Genomic DNA, 22,378 nt, shown 5'->3' with positions numbered 1-22,378 from the left:
GTGGCAAAAACTGATTATTGAAGCTTTTGTTTAAATATTTTTTAAAAATTACTTTTTTCCTGATGGTATACTAGCTACAGTGTGGAGATATTTGCATGGCTGATGGAGGCAGTCTCATTCTGTGTTTATAAGATAAGACAAGTTGTGTTAATAAGTAACTGTGAGCAAGAATATGCATTTTGGTGTGTCCTCTTAAAATCACAATTGCATAATGTTCAAACCCAACACTCTTTAAAAAGAAAAAAACTAACACTAAATGGCCTTCAAGTGATGTAAATTTTCATGAGCCAAAATACAAAAGAAACTTAACAGTTCTAGATCACCAAGCTGTAATTTCTAATTTTACCCCTTTAAGGCATCAATCATAAACCTAACACATGCCTCCCCTAAAAAAGCAAAAAACAAACATCATTCATCCCCACAACAAATTATGCACATGGTTTGATTTTGTAAAGCAAACAGCAAAATTCATTCACCTTTTTCCTGGCATTTCAGAAAAACCAAAAGGATAACTGAGTTTTCCTTATTTTGTGTAGACTTTTAGTTGTATGACCTAAGTCAAGTTACCTAACCTCTCTCAACCTCAGTTTCTTTACCTGAGAAATGGGCATAATAATATCATTGTTGTGAGGATTAAATGAGTTAATACAAGTAATTTGTTCCGTAGCACCATGCCTGGCGCCACAGGAAGCATTCATGTAATTTTAGCTCTCACTATTATTACAAATGTATCAAGATCAGGAATGTACCTAATCTAATTTGTGTTAGGTTTGGTATAGTTCTGTGATGTGACTTGATTTGCCTGTCATGCTAAGAAGGTAGGCTCTCTAGGTTCTATTTATAGCCAGTATATGCCAAATGGTGATTTGCTCTATAGTTTTATTTGAACCTTTCTGTCTATGGGATGGGCCTTAGACTCTGTCCCCATTCTGGCATGTATTAGGCTTGGGAAAATTAGTTAATCTTTCTAAGTTCTAGTTTCTTTATTGATAAAATGGAAATGACAGTACATATCTCATAGAGTTGCTTCAATGGTTAAATGAAATAATGCAGATATAAAGCGCTTAGCACAGTGTGAGTCTCAGAACAGCTTCAGCCAAGTTTCTCTGGTATGTTTAAAAAATAAAAGACACTCCATCTACAATAATATTAATATCAGTTACACAATATACATTATTGAGGAAATGAGCCAACAGATAGCAATGAGGGGAGAAGGGATTCTGCAAGGTGGGATGGGGTAAAACGATAATATACCTGATCTCACAGATATGGGGGTGGAGAATAAGTACAGTGTGTATAAAAGGCGGGATAGTGTGATGGTAAAAAGCTTGGAAATGGAGTCAGATAGACTTGGGTCTGAATTCAGGCTCTTCATCAACTGTTGAGTCCTTGGTTAGGTTATCAAATCTTTTGAACTGGTTTCCTCAGAATTGGGGATTATAGGGTTGCTATGGGATTAAGTGAGAAAATGTAAAGTGCTTCCCACGGAGCCTAAGTCATAAAAGATCTCAATGAATAGTAACCCTAGTTATTCTTAGTTATTTGTGAAGAAATATTTTCTGCATGAGGGACTTGAGCACCTCATTAGGACAACCCTTTTAAGAATTCTAGTTTCTATGCCTACAGAAAAGAGGTAGTAAGTGGAATTTAGGACAGAAATAGGAAGTGAATTATTTCAGGACTCGGGCATGGGGAAGAAAGGGTTAGGGCAAGTATCTTTGAATCGGTTGGTTAAAACAGCAGGCACTCTTAGGGTGAGCGCCAAGCATAAGCCCTGAGACTCCTTCCAGCTTTTTGCTTCATCTTCTTAAGCTCTTGGAGAGGAGGAAATAAAGTGGTGGTGAGGTGGGCCCCTGCGTTGCCTCTCCTTCACCACATGGGGGAGCACGTAGGCACGTAGATACGGGCATTGTGACCTCATCACTATGACGCAGTGACTGTGCAAGGGGGTGAGACGGTAATACTCCCCCAGAGTCATTTTATTCTTCCCCTCCCTTGGGGCCTGTTGGTGAGGAAAGGCCAGATGAAAACCTGAAACACAGACAAGTCTACTGCTGTGATCGCTGGTGAGGTCAACTCCAGCAAGTCGGAGGCATCAATAATCTTCTTTAGGTAGCCCTCTATTTTTCCCATTCTCATCTTGATAGAGGCCTATCGTGAAGTACGAATCAAGTTGAGAAAAACCAGAAACATCCTACAGCCTCCCATCACAGCACTAGAGTTAAGGGCTCCTGTTCCATCAAGATACTTTGTCACTGGCCAACCAGTTGTCTGCCAACCCAGCACCTGCCAACCAATCCTCGTGGCCAACCAGTCTCAAGTCAACCAGTCTGAAGTCTACTCCTCAGGCCAACCAGGCACGAATCAACTGGGCATGAACCAATCAGGCATGAACCAATCAAGCTTACCAGACATGAATCAACCAGGCACCAGCCAGCCCAGCACGAGCTTACTTGGTATGAACCAACTGGACATGAACCAACCGGACATGAACCAACCAAGCACAAGCCTACCTGACACCAACCAACTGGGCATGAAACAACCGGGCAGGAGCCAATCCGGCATGAGGCAACCAGGTATGAACCAACTAGTCCCGAGCCAACCAGGCATTTGGCAACCAGTCATGAGCCAATCATGCAGTAGCCAATCAGGCATGAGTCAACTGCAACCGTACCCGAGTCAAGCCAGCACAAGTCAACCATATGCGAGGCAACCAGGCCCAAGCCAATCAGGCCTGAGTGAACCAGGCATGAGGCAATCATACTCGAGCCAATCCACCACAAGTCAGCTAGGCATGAGGCAATCATACTCGAGCCAATCCAGCACAAGTCAGCTAGGCATGAAGCAATCAGGCCTGAGCCAATCAAGCATAAGTCAGCCAGGCACGAGCCAATCAGGCATGAGTCAACTAAGCCTGAGGCAACTAGGCTGGAGCCAATCAGGCACGAGTCAACCAGGCCCAAGCCAATCAGGCACAAGCCAAAGAAGCAGGAGCCCAACAGGCATGTTGCAACCAGGTCCTTGTCAACCAGGCGTGAGGCAATCAAGCTTGAGGCAACCAGGCAGGAGCCAATCAGGCACGAGGCAACCAAGCATGAACTCTTTCCGAGTAAGACCTGCGGAGGCTCGAGACTGCCCAGAAATCCTGCGCCTAATTAAAGTAAGCTGCTTTTTTCTTATTCCATGGAGCTTTGTGGTATTAGTTTAGGGCTGAGAGGTATAGGCTGGGTTTGAATCCTAGCTCTGCTAATTATGACCTATGTACACAGCTGTCTGGAAGTTACTTAACCTCTCTACACTTCAATTTCCACATCTAAAATCAAGATCATAGTACTATCTATATCAAAAGACTGTTGTAATGATTCATTAACATAAAATGATTACACATAAATTGCTTGACTTATAGTAGGTGGCTCAAAAAGTCATAGGGGAACCAATGCATGGAAATTTCAGGGGCTTAATGTGTTGTCGCTCCTGGGGAAATTTTAAGTTTAAAAGAGGATCTTAGAGAAAAGAAATGCTTAACTGAAACAAATGATTTATGATAAAATTTCAGGTATTAGTGGCTAAGATTTTAGAGTAGGGAGTCTCGTTGCTTTTAAGACCACACCCACATGTAGAAGCTAATGATTGACTGCCCAGAAAACAATATTCATCCACAACAAGTTTTCCATACAGTTCTTTGACTTTTAAAGTCCAACCACAGACAGCCTCAAGGAGTCCAAGGAGCTGGATTAAAAATTTCTGATTTAAAAGTTCTTTTTAATGGTTTTCTTGGAAATAATTCTAGTACAGTGAAGGGGACACACTAACAGCCATAGTTCCTGTGCTGGAGTTCTGTGGCGCTCAAGGCAATCATTTATGTGATGCACAGTGGAAACAATTCTATAGAAAAGCCCATATGCAAGCAGTCGCCGAGATTTTTAACGGAGTAAATATGTGGCTGGAACATGGCACAGATTATAGATAAGGAAACCTTATAAAAGAGTTTTGTAATGAAAATGTTTCCATCTACTAGTATGTATATATTTATTCAGGCCAAGTTCTGTTCCTTTTGATCACAGAATGTGTTTTAATGGCCAAAATAAAATAACAAAAGTTATCTGGTGAAATCCATCTGTTGAAATGATACTTGGCCCCATTACAGATCTGTAAGAATTGGATTATCTATCCTTCCATGCCTTTCATTGTATTCTATACCCTACAAGTTCCCCCATCATTTCTCTAACTGGCATTAATCTGCATGATTAGCTCATCAATCAAAATACTACGCCCAACGTGTTAATTATTCCAGAAGCACGTTTTTCTAGGTAAAAAATAATTTTAAAGGTTAATAATAATTCTAAAGGTAGCGTAGTATCTGACACTCAGTTGGCAATTAATAAATTTATTATTGAATGACAGTGAATCTCTCTATTCGGAAAACTTACCTTCCTTAGCTTTCCAAACAGTGCCCGTTGCTATCACCGAGGGGAAACTACATCGCTAGACCCTCCCACTTCAGTGAACCTGTACCTGTGGAGTTCCTGATCATGCTTACTTCTGAATTTGCCTCATGTACCTGAATAGACACTAGAACTTTCTTGGGAATAATTTTAATGAATAGTCACAGTAGAAAAATAATAGAAAAGCTCAATTACCTACTCTGCATCATAGACATGAATGTAATAATTAATTAGCTTTGAGCTTTATGTTCTTCTCTAATACATATATGTCCATTTGTCAACTTCTGTTTATTGCTAACTTTGCAAAACATTCTCTTTTTCAAAGAAATTTATGAGAGTTTGCCATCATAGCAATTTATTCATTAGCTGAGTACTTTGCAGGTTTTATTTACTGTCCTGCCTTTAAAATCCTTTCAAGTATCCTCTGTATGCACCTGTTTTATTCTATTCTTAATCACCACACCACAGCATTATTTGGGAATCCAGTCATTTCATAGCTAGGCAACCATAACTTCTTGTTTACCAGACTTGCCATTCAAAGCCTTTTATTATGGTGATTCTCAAAGTGTGTTTTTCGGACCATTGGTGATCCACAGGTAAGTGCTGTGTACTACTAATATCTGATTTTTGTTCATTGTACAAACACTGAGTACATATTAGAGGAAGACCATGTGCTAAGTACTATAAAGGATACAAAGATTATTGAATTATAGTCACTGCCATCAAGGAGCTTACAATGTCTTAGGGGAGGTGCTCTACTCAGCAGCCCAAATGCTCAAAACTCCATTGGGCTCTGGTTGTATTGAGAATAAAATCCAAATTTCTTACCAACACTCTACGTAATCTGGCCCTTGCTATCTTCTTTATATATTTTACAAGTTTTTTTTCCATTATAAATTTAATGCAATTCCAGTAAAAATCCCCAAACTTTCACATGGAAGAATAAACATGCGAGTATTTCTAGAAAAATTCCAAAATGAAGAGTAATGAGGGGAGATGATCCCTACCAGATATTATAAAGCTGTAAGTACTTAAAATACTATGGTAATCTATTACCATAGATGCAGAGATAGATCAATGGAACACAATGGAGAGTTCAGAAGTTCTCTTAAGTATGTATGAGAATGTAGTATATGATAAATGGGACATTTCAAATCAGTTAATAAAAGACGAGTTACTCAATAAACGGTGTTGGAACAATTGGGGGGAAAAGATAAAGATGGAATTCCACCTCACTTCTTACACCACAAAAAAAAAAATAAAGTTAATCAATTATTAAAATTGAGAACTTAAAACAGATTGGTGTTTGCCTGAGGTGGCAGGTGGGGGGTGGGGGAAATGGGTGAAGATGGTCAAAAGGTAAAAACTTCCAGTTATAAGTTCTGGGGATGTGATTAATGTATAGCATAGTGACTATAGTTAACAATACCGTATTGTATATTTGAAAGTTGCTGAGTGTAGATCTTAAAATTTTCATGACGAGAAAAAAAGTTATAACTTTGTGAGATGATTGATGTTAACTAAACTTACTGTGGTACTCATTTCACAATATATACATATATCTAATCATTATGTTGTACACCTTTAACTAATACAATGTCAAATTATATCTCAATAAAACTGGAAAAAATAAAATTAATAAAAATAAATTAAGAAGAGAATAAGAGTGATTGTTTTTATAATCTGAAAGTGGGGAATGCCTTTCCGAGCATGAGATCCAAATCATGAAGAATTAATTTGAATGTGTAAGAAAATGGTATAGTAGAAAGCCAAATAAACAAAGTCTAAAGTTAAGTGGGAAAAACACCTCACAGGCAAACATGACAGACCTGTCTATGAGCTTTTTTTTTTTTTTTACATGGACTTTGTGACATCTACCTTAAATGCTCAGAAACCCTTTTGGCTTTACTTCCTCATTTCTGGTTGTATTTATTCAAGGCTAGTTACCTGGACAACTGAACTTCATGTGAGTGAGGTATCAACATAGTTAATCTTCTCTCTGTATATAGTCTATTGTTGCATGTACTGTTTTAGATTTCAAGTTTCTAGATGACTGGGGTTAAGACTGACTCACATTTATTACTGCCCGGGACATCATATGTTAATAAATGCTCAATAAAAACTTCATGATTATCTTAAGAATTTCTTAGTAAACCATAGACTGAAAGTTTTCTCTACTTTGACAGGAATTGGCTGCCTGTGAAAACATGCTAGATGCAGTGAAGTTAACAGCATTGGGTAAGATGTTTTATGGTATTTTCAGAGCTAGAAAAAGAAACATGACATAATGTATGCACACAGTACTACTTGTACCTAGATATGTGAAAGCTTCTATCCTTGGTACACAAAGATGATGCCATTAATAGTATCTATATGTACAGGACCTAAGTTTGATAAGCTTTGTTGGCGCTCCACTGTTTTATATTTTCCCCATTTTTTAGTATGAAATTGATAGAGCTTTTACATCTTTACAGCTGCAATAGACCAACTAATTTTCAAAATGTAAAGGAGAATTATAATTGGTCAAAGAAAGTATAACTTAATGCCCAGTATGTTGGTAGTAGCTTGATAGGATGAAATGGATAAAAGCAAAATGACTTAACCTATTTTCAAGATATTTACTACATTTTGGTAGACAGCAATATTAATAGGATAGGCTAGTGTTTTATAATGAATTAGAAATTTTTAGGCAGAAAATATGAACATTAAGAGAAGAGATGATTAAAGTTGGAATTCCAAATAAATTTAAGGATCAACTTTACCATTTCTGTGAAAAGGGATGTTTGACTTTTGATAGGGACTACATTGAATCTTTAGATCACTTCGGGTAGTAGTGACATCTTAACAATGTTAACTCTTATCTATTAACACGAAATGTCTTTTAATTTATTTAGGTCTTCTTTAATTTCTTTCAGCAATGTTTTATGGTTTTCAGTATGCAAGTATTTCACCTCCTTGGTTAGATTTATTCCTAGGTATTTAATTATTTTAGGGGCTATTGTAAATTGAATTGCTTTCTTAACTTACTTTTTGGTTTGTTCTTTGCTGGTGTATAGAAACAAAACTGATTTTTGTTTGTTGATCTTGTAGCCTGCAACTTTGCTGAATTCATTTATTAGCTCTAGTAGCTTTCTTTTGGATTCTTTGGGATTTTCTGTCAATAGGATCATGTCATCTGCGAATACAGATCATTTTACCTCTTCCTCTCTAATTTGGATGGCTTTTGTTTCCTTTTCTTGTCTAATAGCTGTGGCTATAACTTCCAGTACAATGTTGAATAGCAGTGATGAAATTGGGCCTCCTTGTCTTGTTCCTAATCTTAGGGGAAATGCTTACAGTCATTCACCATTGAGTATGAAGTTAACTTTTTTTTTATAAGTACCCTTTACCATGTTGAGAATTTTCCTTCTGTTCCGAGTTTTCTAAGGGTTTTTGTCATGAAAAGGTGTTACATTTTGTTAAATGCCTTTTCTGCATCAATTGAGATGATCATGTGTTTTATTTTTCCCTTTGTTCTGCTAACATGATGTATTATACCGATTAATTTTCTTATGTTGAACCATCCTTTCATTCTTGGATAAATCACACTTGGTCATGGTGGATGATCCTTTTAATATGCTGTTGGGTTCGATTTGCTAATATTTTGTTGAGAATTTTTGCATCTATATTAATAAAGGATATAATTTTCTTTTCTTGTGAAAATGTTTCTTCCTCTTCGGTTTTTTTGGAAGAGTTTGAGAAGGGTTGATGTTAATTCTTCTTTCAATGTTTGATAAAATTCACCAGTTAAACCCTCTGGTGCTCCCTGACTTCTGTTTTGGGAGATTTTTAATTACTGATTCAAACTCTTTACTTGTTATGGGTCTGCTCAGATTTTATTTCTTCTTGAATCAGTTTAGGTAATTTGTCAGTTTCAAGGAATTTGTTCATTTCTTCTAGTTTATCTAATTTGTTGGTGTACAATTCATAGTATTTACTTATAATCGTTTTTTTTATCTCTGTAAGGTCAGTGGTAGTACTGTTTCATTTCTGATTTTAATTACTGGAATCTTCTCTCTCTCTCTCTCTCTTTTTTTTTTTTTTACTTTGTAAGTCTGGCTGTCAATTTGTTGATCTTTTCAAAGAACTAACTTTTGGTTTCATTGATTTTCTCTCTTGTATTTCTATCCTCTAGTTTGTTTATTTCTGCTCTAATCTTTCTCATTACCTTCCCGCTGCTAGCTTTGGGCTTAGTTTGCTCCTTTTTCTAGTTCCTTAAGGTGTAAGTTTAGGTTATTTTGAGATCTTTTCTTCTTTTTTTGTGTGTAAGCATTTAAAGCTATAAGTTTCTCTCTGAGCACTGCTTTCACTGCATCCATAAGTTTCATATGTTGTGCTTTCATTTTCATTCATCTCTGTTTTCTAATTTTCCTTGTGATTTCTTCTTTGACTTATTGGTTAAGAGTGCATGGTTTAATTTCCACATATTTGTGAATTTCCTAGTTTCCTTCTGCTGTTGATTTGTAGGTTCACTTCATTGTGATTGGAAAAGATACTTTGTACGATTTCAGTCTTTCAAAATTTATTAAGACTTGTTTTGTGGCCTAACATATGGTCTATCCTAGAGAAAGTTCCATGTGCACTTGAGAAAAAATGTGTATTATGTTGTTGGGTGGAGTGTACTGTATATTTCTGTTAGGTCCAATTGATCTGCAGTGTTATTCATATAATCTATTAACTTATTTATCTTCTGTCTGGTGGTTAATACATTATTGAAATTGAGGTATTGAAGTTTCCTACTATTATTGTAGAGCAGTCTCTTTCTGTCTTCAATTCTGTCAATATTTGCTTCATATATTTTGGAGCTCTCATGTTTGGCACACAAATGTTTATAAATGTTCTATCTTCCTGGTGAATTGACCCTTTTATAATTATATAATATCCTTCTTTGTCTCTTGTAACAGTTTTTGACTGAAAGTCTATTTTGTCTGGTATTAATACAGCCACCCCATCTCTCTTTTGGTTACTATATGCATGAAGTATCTTTTCCCATCATTTCACTATCAACCTTTATGTGTTTTTTTATCTAAAGCGAGTGTCTTATAGATAGCATGTAGTTGGATCATGTTTTTTTTTAATCCATTCTGCTGATCTCTGTCTTTTTTTAGAGTATTTAATCTATTTACATATAAAGTATTTACTTATAAGGACAGATTTCTGCCATTTTTCTGTTTGTTTTCTATATGCCATATAGCTTTTTTGTCCCTCATTTCCTCCACTGCTACCTTCTTTTATGTTTAGTTTATTTTTGTAGTGAAATGCTTTGATTCCCTTCTCATTTCCTTATGTGTATATTTCATAGATATTTTCTTTGTGGTTATCATGGGGATCACATTTAACATCCTAGTTATAACAATTTAATTTGAATTTATACCAGCTTAATTTCAACAGCATACAAAAACTCTTCTCCTGTACATTTCCATTCCCCCATTTTATGTTATTGATGTCAGAGATTACATCTTTATACATTGTGTGAACAAAGAGTCCATTGGAGGAATCTGGTAGTTCAAAGTGTAGTGGCTTTTCATTGGCTGAGTTGTGACAGTCTCTCACTGACTGAGCTTCTTGCTGGTGAAGAAGTCGTCTTTCTTCTTTCTGTTTGGCTCTGCACTTGACATAGGGCATGAGAGCTTCCCCATTTGGCCTCCTGACTCCATTTTAATAAGGTTTCTGTTTATTAATTCCCACATTTCCCCTTTTTATTGAGATCTTTCTCTGAAAGCATAGCTGATCAAGAGTCATTTTTTTTGTTTTGTTTTAGCAGCCTTTTGTCCCTTGATGCCAAGAAGGACATTTCCTGAGTGTCATGTCCCACACTGGAGGAAAAGTACATGAACTAGAAACCTACTGTCGCCACATTGAGTAACAAGGACACACAGAAGGGAGAACTCTCAGGCATTTTTATTTTCTAAAGTCCATATGTTATCAAGATCATAGGCATTAGAGATCACCTGAAGAGTGTGGTATATATACACAATGGAATACTACTCAGCCATAAGAAACGATGAAATCCAGCTATTTGTGACAACATGGATGGACATTGAGGGTATTATGCAAAGTGAAATAAGTCAGAGGGAGAAGGTCAAATACCATATGATTTCCTTCATTAAGTAGTAGATAACAACAACAATAAACAAACACATAGAGACAGAGATTGGATTGGTGGTTACCAGAGGGGAAGGGGGGAGGGAGGAGGGTGAAAGGGATAATTCAGCACGTGTGTGGTGATGGGTTGTAATTAGTATTTGGGTGTTGAACATGATGTAATCTATGCAGAAATAGAAGTATAATGATGTACACCTTAAATTTATACAATGTTATAAACCAATGTTACTGCAATAAACAAAAAATTAAAAAAAAAAAAGACTTACATCATCATCAAAGATTTGGCAGACAACCTTCCAATAGGCCTGGTCTGAACATCTTGGGAAGGCTGTCTCATCAGGTGTTGTCTGCTTCAATTCTGGGAAATCTTTACTTTTAAGTCACCAGATGGTGTGCAGGTCCAGTCAGGGTTTGGTGCTTTCCTTAGATGTGTCACATGAATCCAAGAGTCTATTCCCTTGAGTTTTGCAGCACAAGGGTTGGTTAATAGTATCTGATAGGGGCCTTTCCAGTGAGGTTGAAGAGAGTCCTTCTGGAGGTGTCTTTTCTAATAGCCAAAATCTCCAGGTTGCAAAGTGTGATTCTTAAACGTCTTTGTCTCCCTGGAGTGCACTGTGAAAAGATTGCTCTACCAAAACATGGTTATTTTTAATAGGAGCAATTCAGCCATTGCAATATTAGGGTATATCTCTTTTCATCAGCCATGAGTCCAAAGAGGCAGAAGCCAAGTACATTGGGTGTCCCGTGACTATCTCAAATGGTGAGAGTTTATGAGTTCCAAAGGGGATGGATCTGAGATTTAGAAGGACCAACAGCAATGCTTTTGGCCAAGGTATTTGCAGGGTCTCTATAAATTTTGCCAATTGAGTCTTAGTAATTCCATTAGTGTGATCAACTAAACCAGAGGATTGAGGGTGGTAAGCACAGTGAAAGTGTTGTAAAACTAGCTAAACAGTGGAGACTTGCCAAAGTACCTGACCAAATAAAATGGGTTCCTCGATCACTATGAAGTTCAAGAGGAATTCCCCAGGTAGAGATAATCTTTTCCAAGTACTTGAGCCACAGAAGAGGTAGTAGCCTGTCTGCAAGGGAAGGCTTCAGTCCAGTGAGAAAACATATAAACCATGACTAAAACATATGTATCTCTATGAGATGGAGGAATGGTATGAAAGCCATTTGCCAAACCTTGAATGGTTCATCAGGAAGTTTAAAATGTCCAGGAGCAGTTCAAACAGGCTTCTCTGGGTTGTATTTTGGACAAGTGGACAAGTGAGGGAGGTACTTTTTATGGTCTTGTTAATATTCATTTCCCCACCAATATTGATTCATGAATGCCATCATTTTGTCAGTAGACCAGTGGTTTAATGCATGTACAGTGGTTAGGAGTGGAAACTTTAGAGTCTCTAATGGGACTGAGTTGTTATATGGTCCCAACCAGAGCTTTCTCCTTTTATCAAACCAACAAGTGTTGAATTTCTAATCTTGTTTTTCCTTCTCAGAAAGTAATTGTTGGGCTTCTCTAGCCAGTTTTTCTAAGCTATCATTTGGTGAAATATCCCTTTGGACCACGAGAGAGGTTTGGCTGTTGTTGGCTCCTTTAAGGGCTGCATTCATTGTGGAAATATCAGCAAGGTGATTTCCTTTAGCTTCCAGAGAGTCAAGTTTAGAATGCTTTGGGATCTTAATAGCTAAAGTGGCAGGTAAAAGTATAGCATCCAGTAATTCCTAAATATAGGGGCCATTTTAATTATATTTCTGCTGGAAGAAAGGAAGCCAGATTGCTTCCACAATATTCCACAATCATGAACTACTCTGAAGGCATATCTACTATCAATATAAATGTTGGCAGTTTTGCCCTTGGCTAAAGTACAAGCCCATGTAAGAGTGTATAATTCAGCCTGTTGGGCTGAAGTAGCCATAGGTAAAGGGGCTGCCTTACAATATCAAAAGGAATTGCAATAGCATACCCAGCACAATATTTGCCATTGTCACCTTTTAAATAAGAACCGTCAGTAAACCATGAGCACTCAGTGTTATCTAAAGGAATTTTCCTGCAGATCATCATGAGGAGAAAGGACGTGATCCATCAGCGTCAAAAAGTCATAAGAGACTTCATCGGTAACGGAGGGGAGAAGAGCAGCAGGGTTAAGGTTATTATATAAAAGAGTTATGTGAGAAGCAGCTAACAACAGGATTTCATAGTAGGTATGGTGGCTGACTGAAAAATGCTTAGTGTGATGAGAATTCAGGAGAGCTACCATAGCATGAAGTACAAAAATTGTTAAAGGGGATCCCACGATTTTCTCAGTGGCCTTAAGCAAAGGGCACTGGCAGTAATGGCTCTAAGGTAAAGGGAGTATCCCCTTGCCACAGGGTCCAGTTGCTGGCTATAGTACCCTCTTGGTGAATGGCAGTCCCTGTGTTTTGGGGCGAGTACCCCAAGGTCATTCTTTTCCTTTTCATATACAAAAAGGAAAAAGGGAATCTGATAATTGGGATGCCCAAGGGCAGGTAAGTTCATCAAATTCTCCTTTAAGGCTTTAAAGGCTATGTCTGCCAGTTCTTCCCATAAAATCTGGATGGGGTTGTTGTTCTAATAATACATGCAGAGGTTTGGTCATAAGAGACAAATTTGGTATCTGATTTCGGCAATAACCAACTAGCCCGAGAAAACCTTGCAGTTGGCACTTAGTTTTGGGTTTTGGGAAACTTAGGACACCATGAAGCCTGTGTGGATCTAAGTGTAGCCCTTCTTCTGATATAAGATGCCCTAAATTTCGAACCTGGGTTTGAGCAAACAACAATTTATCTTTGGCAACCTTATGTCCCTTTCAGGCTAAAAGCTTTAGGCAAATGGACGTTATCTTCCTGTGAGGAGAATTGGGAGGGAGACCAAAGAAGCAAATCATTCAAATATTGCAACAAAATAGAACCCCTATGGAACTTTATATCATCCAGATCAGCCTTCAGGATTTGTGAGAAATAAGAAGGGCTCTCGGTAAAACCCTGAAGAAACTGTTTTTCTTCCTAAGTGAAGGCAAAAAGATATTGACTAGCTTCATCAACTGAAATGCTAAAGAATGTACTGCATAAATCAATTACCATAAAGAATTTGCTTCCAGTGGGAATGGATGTGAGTAGCATATGAGGGTTAGGAACAACAGGGTGTTGAGGTATAACGATGTTGTTTATTGCTTGGAGGTCCTGGACAAACCTCCACCTTCAGGCCTTGGGTTTTCTCACAGGTAAAATAGGAGTATTACAGGGACTAGTACAAGGGATAATGAGGCCTTGAGCCTTGTAGTCCTCTATCATGGGCTTTATACCTTGAAGAGCTTCTTTACTTATAGGGTATTGATTAATTCTGGGGAGAGGTTTTGAAAGATCTATTCGAATCTTGATGGGAGGTGCACTGTGAATTTTATCAATATTAGTTGGAGATTTTGCCCATAAGAAGGGTGGTAGCTGATTCAACAGGAACAAATGATCAGTGTTTCCAGAATCAGCGCTAGTATCATTGGAGACAGAGGAAATAAAAGATGTCAGAGAGTCATTTAATTCAGTTGATTGGCTGTTTTGATGACTACTGTCAAATTCTAGAATTATTTATTTCCCCCTTTTGGGAGAAAGAAATTCTGGCATGATACTTTTCCAAGAATCTTGGTTTAATAGGGGATTGGGGCAGAGGAAATAAGGAGAAAAGGGTGTATGTCTCTGAAAGGGCCTAAACAAAAGGCAGTAGGTTCAGAGACAGGAACCTGTTGAGGTTTATTAGAAATTCCCACTATTTGAACTGTTTTAGTACTCCAGGGCAGGGGCTGCTTTATAGTAGTGGGGTTGAGCACTGAAAGTGTAGCTCCTGCGTCAATTAGGACAGAAAGAAATTCATCTCCAATCTGGAGAAATGTTTCTCTGAGCCGATTAAGAGGGAGGATTGGGAAGAGCCCCTGTACTTCCTGGGAGCCCCATCATTGAGAATTTGGAGAACATTGGAAAGGCTGGTTAGAGGGCTGAAGGCACTTGAAGTGCTTAAATTTGTAACAATTTCTTTTCCAATGTCCTGGCTGTTGGCAATAATAGCAGAAGTCAGGAGATTTTTTGGTTTTGTTTAGGGGCCTTCATTTACTGGAGTTGAAGAGTAAGAATTTTAGCGGTCTTTCTTTTAGGTGACTCATCTAGAGTACAAGAGAGTTGGTTTGCCAGATTAACTGAATCTGGAGTGGACGTAGATTCCCATTACATCCTGATCCTTTTTACTAGAAGGGAAAGATCCCAGTTCAACCCATTAATAAATGTAGAATTAAAAGCTACTCAGGTGGAACCAACATCTGAAAGAAGACCAGTTTTTTTTTTTAATAAAACAATCTGAAGTTGATTTTAATAGTCATAAACAGGCTCATCAGGTTTTTGCACAAGGCTGAATTTTGTTCCAATCAACAGGCTTTGAGAAAGCCTTAGGAGTGTCCAATGTAGTCATCTAGTGATTGCCTGAGCCTGATTGATTATACATACATTTCAGCAGGTTGTCACCTGGTTGTAATTCTAGAGACCTTTCAGGATTTTCCCAATTAGCAGTTTTCATCCAATGCTGAGCCCGGCCTTCACTGACAAGCGTATGAACTAGCTGATGTAAGTCAGAGAACCAAGGTTGGTAAGTTTGAATGACTATATTAAATTCCTCAGCAAAGCTGTGAGAATATTCAGTTACTGTGGGACAATCTTTGTGGCTCGCAGTTCAGCTTTACTTCAGGGAATAAGAAATTAAGGGTTTAGCCTTTGGATCCTCAGAAGGCTTAATTTTAAAGGGACAGGTTCTGATAGTTTCAGAGGAAGAGGGAGTGGGGAGAGCTTCAGGGAAAAGGGGAAGTTCGGCGAGAGTTAGTACAGGGGAACTGAGGGTATTGAGGAGTGTAGGTGGTATAGAAGGGAAGAAGGGATATGGCGCCAGACGCGGAGCCTGGGTATGAGGAGCCAGGGGAGAGGAACACGAGGCTTCAGAGGCTATTTTATCTTTCTTTAATCATTTGTTTGCCTCAGTTAATCTTAAAATTTTATTTTGCAAAGAGGCAATTTTAGACTCCTGGTAATGTTTGGAAGCCTCAAAATACCAATCAACATAGGCATTCTATTTAGTTTTGGAAATTACAGAGCTATGGTTGTCCAATTCGGTTTTAAGAAAATTTAGGGAGTTCAAAAGTTCACCACAATGGCCACTGGTATTCTAAATTACTTTTGGTTAAGTTGATCCATTCAGTTAAAAATGTGCATTAGGAATGAGGGCGGTTTTTAAACATAAAATTAGCCAGGGTCCCTGTAGGGGGCGCACCCTTAAAATATTTAGATAACTGGGATCCCATTTCTTAGAAGTTTTTCTCTAGAGCAAAGGAACAATTCTTAAACAGCCTAAACAGCTTAAACAGCTTGCAACTCCAACAGCTTGAATAGCTCAAACCACCTGCAAGCTTAATGCTAGCCAGTCCCAATAGGAATAGTCTTGATTTCAGTAGCGTGGACCAAAAGTTGAATCCATGCAGCTCCAATGGAACAGTTTGGTTCCAAAGGGAATCGGACTGAAGGTTGATCAACGCAGTTCCAATGAAACAGCCTGTTCCCAAGGGAGTCAGGCCGAAGGCTGGATCAGCACAATTTCAATTGGAACATGCAGCTCCCAAAGGAGTCAGGCCAAAGTGCCAGCTCAGTTTCAAGTAGAACAGTCTGGTTCCAAAGGAATTGGACCGAAGGCTTAACATAGTTCTGGTGGAAACAGCATGATTTCAAAAGAATCAGGCCTAAGTGCCAACTGAGTACTCACAAACAAGGCCTTAAGCAGAAAAGCATGAAGCCTTAAAATATGTCTTGAATAAAACCTGGAGAGCCTCAAACACAAAGAAGGCAGAAGCTTGGATCCAGGAGAAAAGACTTACACGCAGACTTCAGGGTCGGCCAGAAAAGCAGTGAGCTCAATGGGCTCTATTGTGGGTACTGCACCTGTTTGCTCACCAGCCTCAGAATTGTCAGGGTCTTCTCTGGATCCCTGTACAGGCCACCAAAATGTTGACCTTAAACAAATAGACATCCAGTTATTTCTCCAGCAAACATGGGTTTATTCAAGATCAGCAAAAAATTGCAATTTGGGGTCTGCAACCATGGTGAGCCACATACAAGCCCTGAGCAGAAAGGGGAAGAGAAACTCTTTTGCAGAGGGGAAGAAGTTGGGAGGGCTATTGTAAACAAAAGTCCATCAGAGGAATTGAGTGTGCTTAGTGGCTTTTCATTGCCTGAGTTGTGACAGTCTCCCATTGGCTGAGCTTCTCACCCGTCAAGAAGAGGAAGTCTCTTCTTCCTGTTGTGCTCTTTTATTGATGTAGGGTGTGAGAGCTCCCCCTTGTGGCCTCCCAATTCCATTTTAATGAGGTTTCTGTTTATTAATTTCCACCATGTCTTGCATCAAATTTGGGAAGTTTTCAGCCATTATTTCTTCGAATATTCTTTTTTTCTTTCTTTCTCTTCTCCTTCTGAGAGTCCCATAACTCTGTTGGTCCTTTTGATGGTGTTCCATTGATGCCTTAGTATCTGTTTACTTTTCTTCATCTTTTTTCCTTTTTATTCCTCAGACTTGATAATTTCAATTGTCCTACTTTTAAGTTCACTAATTCTTTCTTCTGCGTGCTCAATTATGATTTTGAACCCCTACAGTGAATTTTTCATTTCAGTTATTATACTTTTCAGCTTCAGATTTTTTGGTGAGGGTTCTTTTTTATAATTTCTATTTATTGATTGATATTTATTTTGTTCATACATCTTTTTCCTGTTTTTGTGCATGTCTTCCTTTAGCTCTTTGAGCACATTTAAGACAGTTGTTTTGAAGTCTTTGTCTACTAAGTCTGATATCTGGGCTTCCTCCAGTATGTTTGATATGTTCCTTTGAATGGGCCATGCTTTCCAATTTCTTTGTATGCTTGGTGACTTTTTTGTTGTTGTTGAAAACACGACCTTTGACTCTTACTCTGGAAACCAAATTACCCCCCTTCCCCAGGGATTGCTGTTTTTTTTTTTTTATTGTTATAAAGTGTCTCCGTGTCAGAAATAAGCCTGAGTTGAATGTTTAAGGTGTTCTGAGGTCTCTTCTAAGTCTGCGTCTTTCCCTGATCATGTATGGTGGTTTTCTAGATTCTGTTGTATACACAGTTGTTTTTATATCTAACAAAACAAGTGTGGCTCCTTTAAATCTCCTGGAAGCACCTTTAGTTTGTGGAGGTTGAAAATATAGTAGCCAGCTTTCAAGCCCTCACCTCAGTGTTCAGAGCAGCAATCCACAATCAGAACACAGAACTCCAATATTTGGCGGGTAAGTTCCTTATTGCCTACCTTGGCTCCAACAAACCACTTTAGAAATTAAGGTTGCTGTCCCCACAGCTGCATGCCATGAGGTAGAGGTGGGGGGGGCTTAGAAGCCACCACTGGGCTGATGGCTGAATTTGACCAAAATTAACTGCAATTTACCAGCCACATTGTCCTCTGGAAGCTTCAAGTGTTCAGATAAACTCTAGAGTTCCAAACTATTCACTTTAGGCAGTTTCTGCCAGTACAGTTGTACAGGTCAAGAGATGAATTCCTGGGGCTGCCCACTCCACCATCTTCCTTCTCTCTACTGTAAACTTTCTAAAATATTGTATGTGAATTGCTATTTCAGATTTACTCAGGGATGGCTTTGGGGACAATCCCCTTTTCTACTGCTTAATTGCAGAAGTACAGAGTCAACAAAAACCATCAGGTAAAATAAATCTTCCTCCTCTAATTTAATCTTCCTTCTCTAGCCTGAAAACAAAGTATAATTTAGTAGATTATAATTACTATTAAGCAGAGGAGGAGAGTATAAGTACATAAACTCAGTTTTGTTTTTTAAAAATGAAGATGTGTGGTATGTACTTATGTTTTGTATATGCATAGGAAAATAATTTTGGAAGAATATATTCCACAGTGTTAAAAGATGGCTTATCTCTTAAAGGTTGTATTATAACGGACTTTTACATTACACATTTCTGTATTGTTTGACATTTTCCCCAGTGAGCTTTTACTACTTTAGTAGTTAAAAAAAATAACAAAGATGTTCCATTTTGGAGGAAAGAACTTTCTAAGACTCAAAGCATTAACCTCTTTGTACCTTCTCTTCCTTCTACCTAGGCAAAGTAACCATTGGATTTGCCATGTACTACTTTACATATGACCCCTGGATTGGCAAGTTACTTTACCTAGAAGACTTTTATGTCATACAAGCTTACCGAGGTCAAGCTACATTTATCGTATTACTTATACTTTAAAAATGGAAATAGTATATTTTAATTTAAGGCGGAGCGATAGGGCTTTAGTATAAATATGGCGTTTAACTTAGTTTGTGTAACTCATTTCTATTTCATGAGCCTAATCACTGTCCTAGTTAACTCTGCATATGGTGAAGACTCAATCATATTAGGAAAAGATTTTCTTATTAGTTCCCATCAAGGCTTGAATAAGCCAAGTTATCATAGCTATATTTGTATCTTTAAAAAATGCTTTTACATTTTGGGTTGGTTTGTCTAGAAAAGACTAAGAAGTATACTGTGTGATAAGATGATAGTGACAGGGAATCAGTTCCTCTCCAGTGATCTTTAAAATAAATCCAAAATCTTTTCTATTACCTTTGGAACCACATTTCAATTAGGAAAAAGAGACATGAAAAACATTCACGAGTTGAGTTTCAACACAAGCTATTAAGAATACATAACCACCAGATACAGGGTTTTATATTTTATTTCTTTTAAACTAAAGCAAGTAACTTGTTAAGTGGAATTTTTCAACTTAAACAGTTTTTCATTCTGCATTATCTATTTAAAAGGTCTAGGTATTGGGGCTGAAATGTTGAAGAGGCTAAGTCAGGTATGTATTCTTTTTGTGATCTTTTTCTTCATCAAATATTATTATTTAATAGGGCATAAATTAGATGATTTATCTCACCATCTGAATATAACCTAAAAATGTACTTAATATTTTTATTCCAATTAAACTGGATTTTCAAATCAGATACTCATATAGGTTATATTTGAATTACATTTAATTAAAAATTGATTTCTGTATAATCCACATCCACACTATACACTTATTTGCTATAAAGCAGAAGTAAGCAAGACGAAGATTAGAAGCCAATTTTATCCATAAAATAGGCCCACAGTATGAATATGAGAATAGTATAAAAACAAGATCCTTTTGTATTTTGGAAACACATATGAGAACTTTAGGTAAACTTTTTCTATAGAACAAAGAAAAAAACAGTGAATTGGATTTATAGAAAAACCAATGAGTGGACTTTGCACATCAGTTTTGGATTTTTTTTTTTTTTTTTTTTTTTGGTGAGGAAGATTAGCCCTGAGCTAACATCCGTTGCCAATCCTCCTCTTTTTGCTGAGGAAGATTGGCCCTGGGCTAACATCCATGCCCATCTACCTCGACCCTATATGTGGGACGCCTGCCACAGCATGGCTTGATAAGCAGTGCATGGGCCCATGCCCGGGATCCAAACCTGCGAACCCCAGGCCACCGAAGCAAAACATGCGAACTTAACCACTACGCCACTAGGCCAGCCCCTCAGTTTTGGATTTTTAAAGAAAGGGTTTTAAAATTCAGCAGTAGGACTTTTTTCTTTTTACAGCTTTAGAGAAGTCCAAGAGATAATTATTGTATTATTATTTGAAAGTATTATACACACACAGTGCCCTATACATAGTCGACCTTCAATAAAATAAATGCGTTAATGAAGACTATACTTTCAAGTAAAAGTAATCTCTGTTTTTAAACAGATAGCCATCAGAAGCCACTGTAACTGCATGCACTTTCTTGTCGTCATTTGGAACCAGGCTTCTATTGACTACTACACTCGTCGAGGGGCTTTAGACCTTTCCTCTGAGGAGGGCTGGCATCTGTTCAGGTTTAACAGAGAAGAACTCATGGACATGGCAGGGGAACAGTGAAAGATGACTCATCACAACTTGTCCCAACAACACAGGCTCCCACATTTGAATGTCACCTGAGTCCAACAAAAGTTTGACTTTGAGTGTTGTACAATACAGCAAGTGACCAAACTCCGGTTTGAACAGATCTTTTACTTTGAAACATATTTTGCAGATACAGTCAACTCTCCATTATCCAAAATAATATACTAATGGCTAGTAGCAGAGCTGATGATTCAAGAGTAGATAATTCAAAAATCACTTATACTTGGCTTTAGGATATTTATTTTTTGCCTACCACATCTCACTAAATTTAAGATGCTTATATTTTCACATCTTAACATATCTGACATTGGGATAACTATAATGACCAACTGGCAGTACTTTTTTCTTAGCGGTAAGTAATGTGTCTTAGATTTGATGAAAAATGAGTGTGTTTGATTATAAACAGATCTGAGGTACAAAAAATTTACTTAAAATACTGAAGCTAAATTATGAAGAGCTAACTTATGAAAAACTAGTAAGTGAACTGCTTCCCCACCTTGAGCAGCTCAAGTACCACTGCCTCCTTGACATCATCCCAGAACTACATTCCATCTCTGAACATCTACTTCTCTTTGGTTGTACCTATCTTAGGGCAGATACTACATATAACACTGTATTTGTACATGTTTCTATCCTTTCTAGTAGAATATAAGCCCTTTGATAGAATTATAATTATTTTTACATCCTGTGTTACAACCAGCACGGTAGAACATATAAGTTCCTACTATGTACCAGGTATTTTGTGGGCATAAAAGCTACAGAAAGATGATTCAGTCATACCCACAAGGAGCCGTGTCTGTGAAAAAAATACTAGTTTTAATTTTATAATAAATTGTATGGGCTATGATAGCTATAAATACCAAGTGTGAGGGAATATAGAGAGAGCATCTAAATCCTACCTTGGAGAACTGAGAAAGGTGACACTGGAATTGGGTTTGAAGAATGAACAAGAAGTTAGAATATAGAGCAGGATGAGATAGAAAAAAATTCTAAGATGAGACACCAGCATAGGCAGAGAAAAAGAGACACAAAAGAACAAAGCATGTCCAAGAAGCAAGTGGTATGTTATAGATAAAATATAACATACATTGGCAGTAGGGTGGGTGGGGAGAGAGAAGATAGGATTAAAGTTGAGCTGGGATCATATATGAAGGGCCTTATATGTCATACTAAGGAGTCTTGATTTGATTCTGTAGGCAATGCCGAACCACTGAAGTTTTCAGAAAGACAACTATCCACAATAGTTGTTAGACAACTATTTCATAATAATATGACAGATGGGTTAGAAGAATAGGGTAGCAGACACTGTATGTTAACTCAAACTCAACACCCCTTCCAAGTCCCTTACCCCTTGCCTTCCTCATGATAGAAACAAATATGTTTTATGTTTTGCCAATCCTCATTGCGCTAAGTGTGGCTACATGACAAGTTCTGGTCAAGATATAGACAGAAGTCTTTTGAGAGGGGTTCTAAGAAAGCATTTACTTTTCTGATAAAAAGAGGTCAGAAGCATCTGGTACACAGTTTGCCCTAACCCTTCTTCATGCTTTGAATGTGTATGTGCTCCCCATAGGTACAGCAGCCATTTTGTGACTATGAGGTGATAAATCAACATGCTAAAGAGCAGAGTGGAAAGAGAAAAAGTCTAGGTTCTTGATGGCACCAATGAGCCACTGTACCAACCCTGTACAACCTAATTCCAGACTTTAAATAGACTCTTATTTATTTAAGCTAATGTTACCTGGTTTACTGTTACTTGCA

The 22,378-nt window shown here is 37.8% G+C and overlaps 1 protein-coding gene across 1 annotated transcript; it reads left to right on the top strand.

The window, feature by feature from the left end:
• Window positions 1–2,156: 2,156 nt before the first annotated feature.
• Window positions 2,157–21,671, top strand: SATL1 (spermidine/spermine N1-acetyl transferase like 1). The gene is made up of 6 exons (XM_058536271.1): window positions 2,157–3,160; window positions 6,632–6,683; window positions 18,283–18,363; window positions 18,774–18,875; window positions 19,465–19,505; window positions 20,423–21,671. The coding sequence occupies exons 1-6, from the start codon at window positions 2,375–2,377 to the stop codon at window positions 20,591–20,593; spliced, it is 1,233 nt and encodes a 410-aa protein (XP_058392254.1). The 5' UTR covers window positions 2,157–2,374; the 3' UTR covers window positions 20,594–21,671.
• The last annotated feature ends 707 nt before the right edge of the window (window positions 21,672–22,378 follow it).

The sequence above is a fragment of the Diceros bicornis genome, chromosome X (assembly GCF_020826845.1).
Source record: "Diceros bicornis minor isolate mBicDic1 chromosome X, mDicBic1.mat.cur, whole genome shotgun sequence".
NCBI classification, from domain to species: Eukaryota; Metazoa; Chordata; class Mammalia; order Perissodactyla; family Rhinocerotidae; genus Diceros; species Diceros bicornis.
The sequence above is the reverse complement of the archived record's forward strand: the minus strand, read 5'-3'. Positions and strand labels throughout refer to the sequence as shown.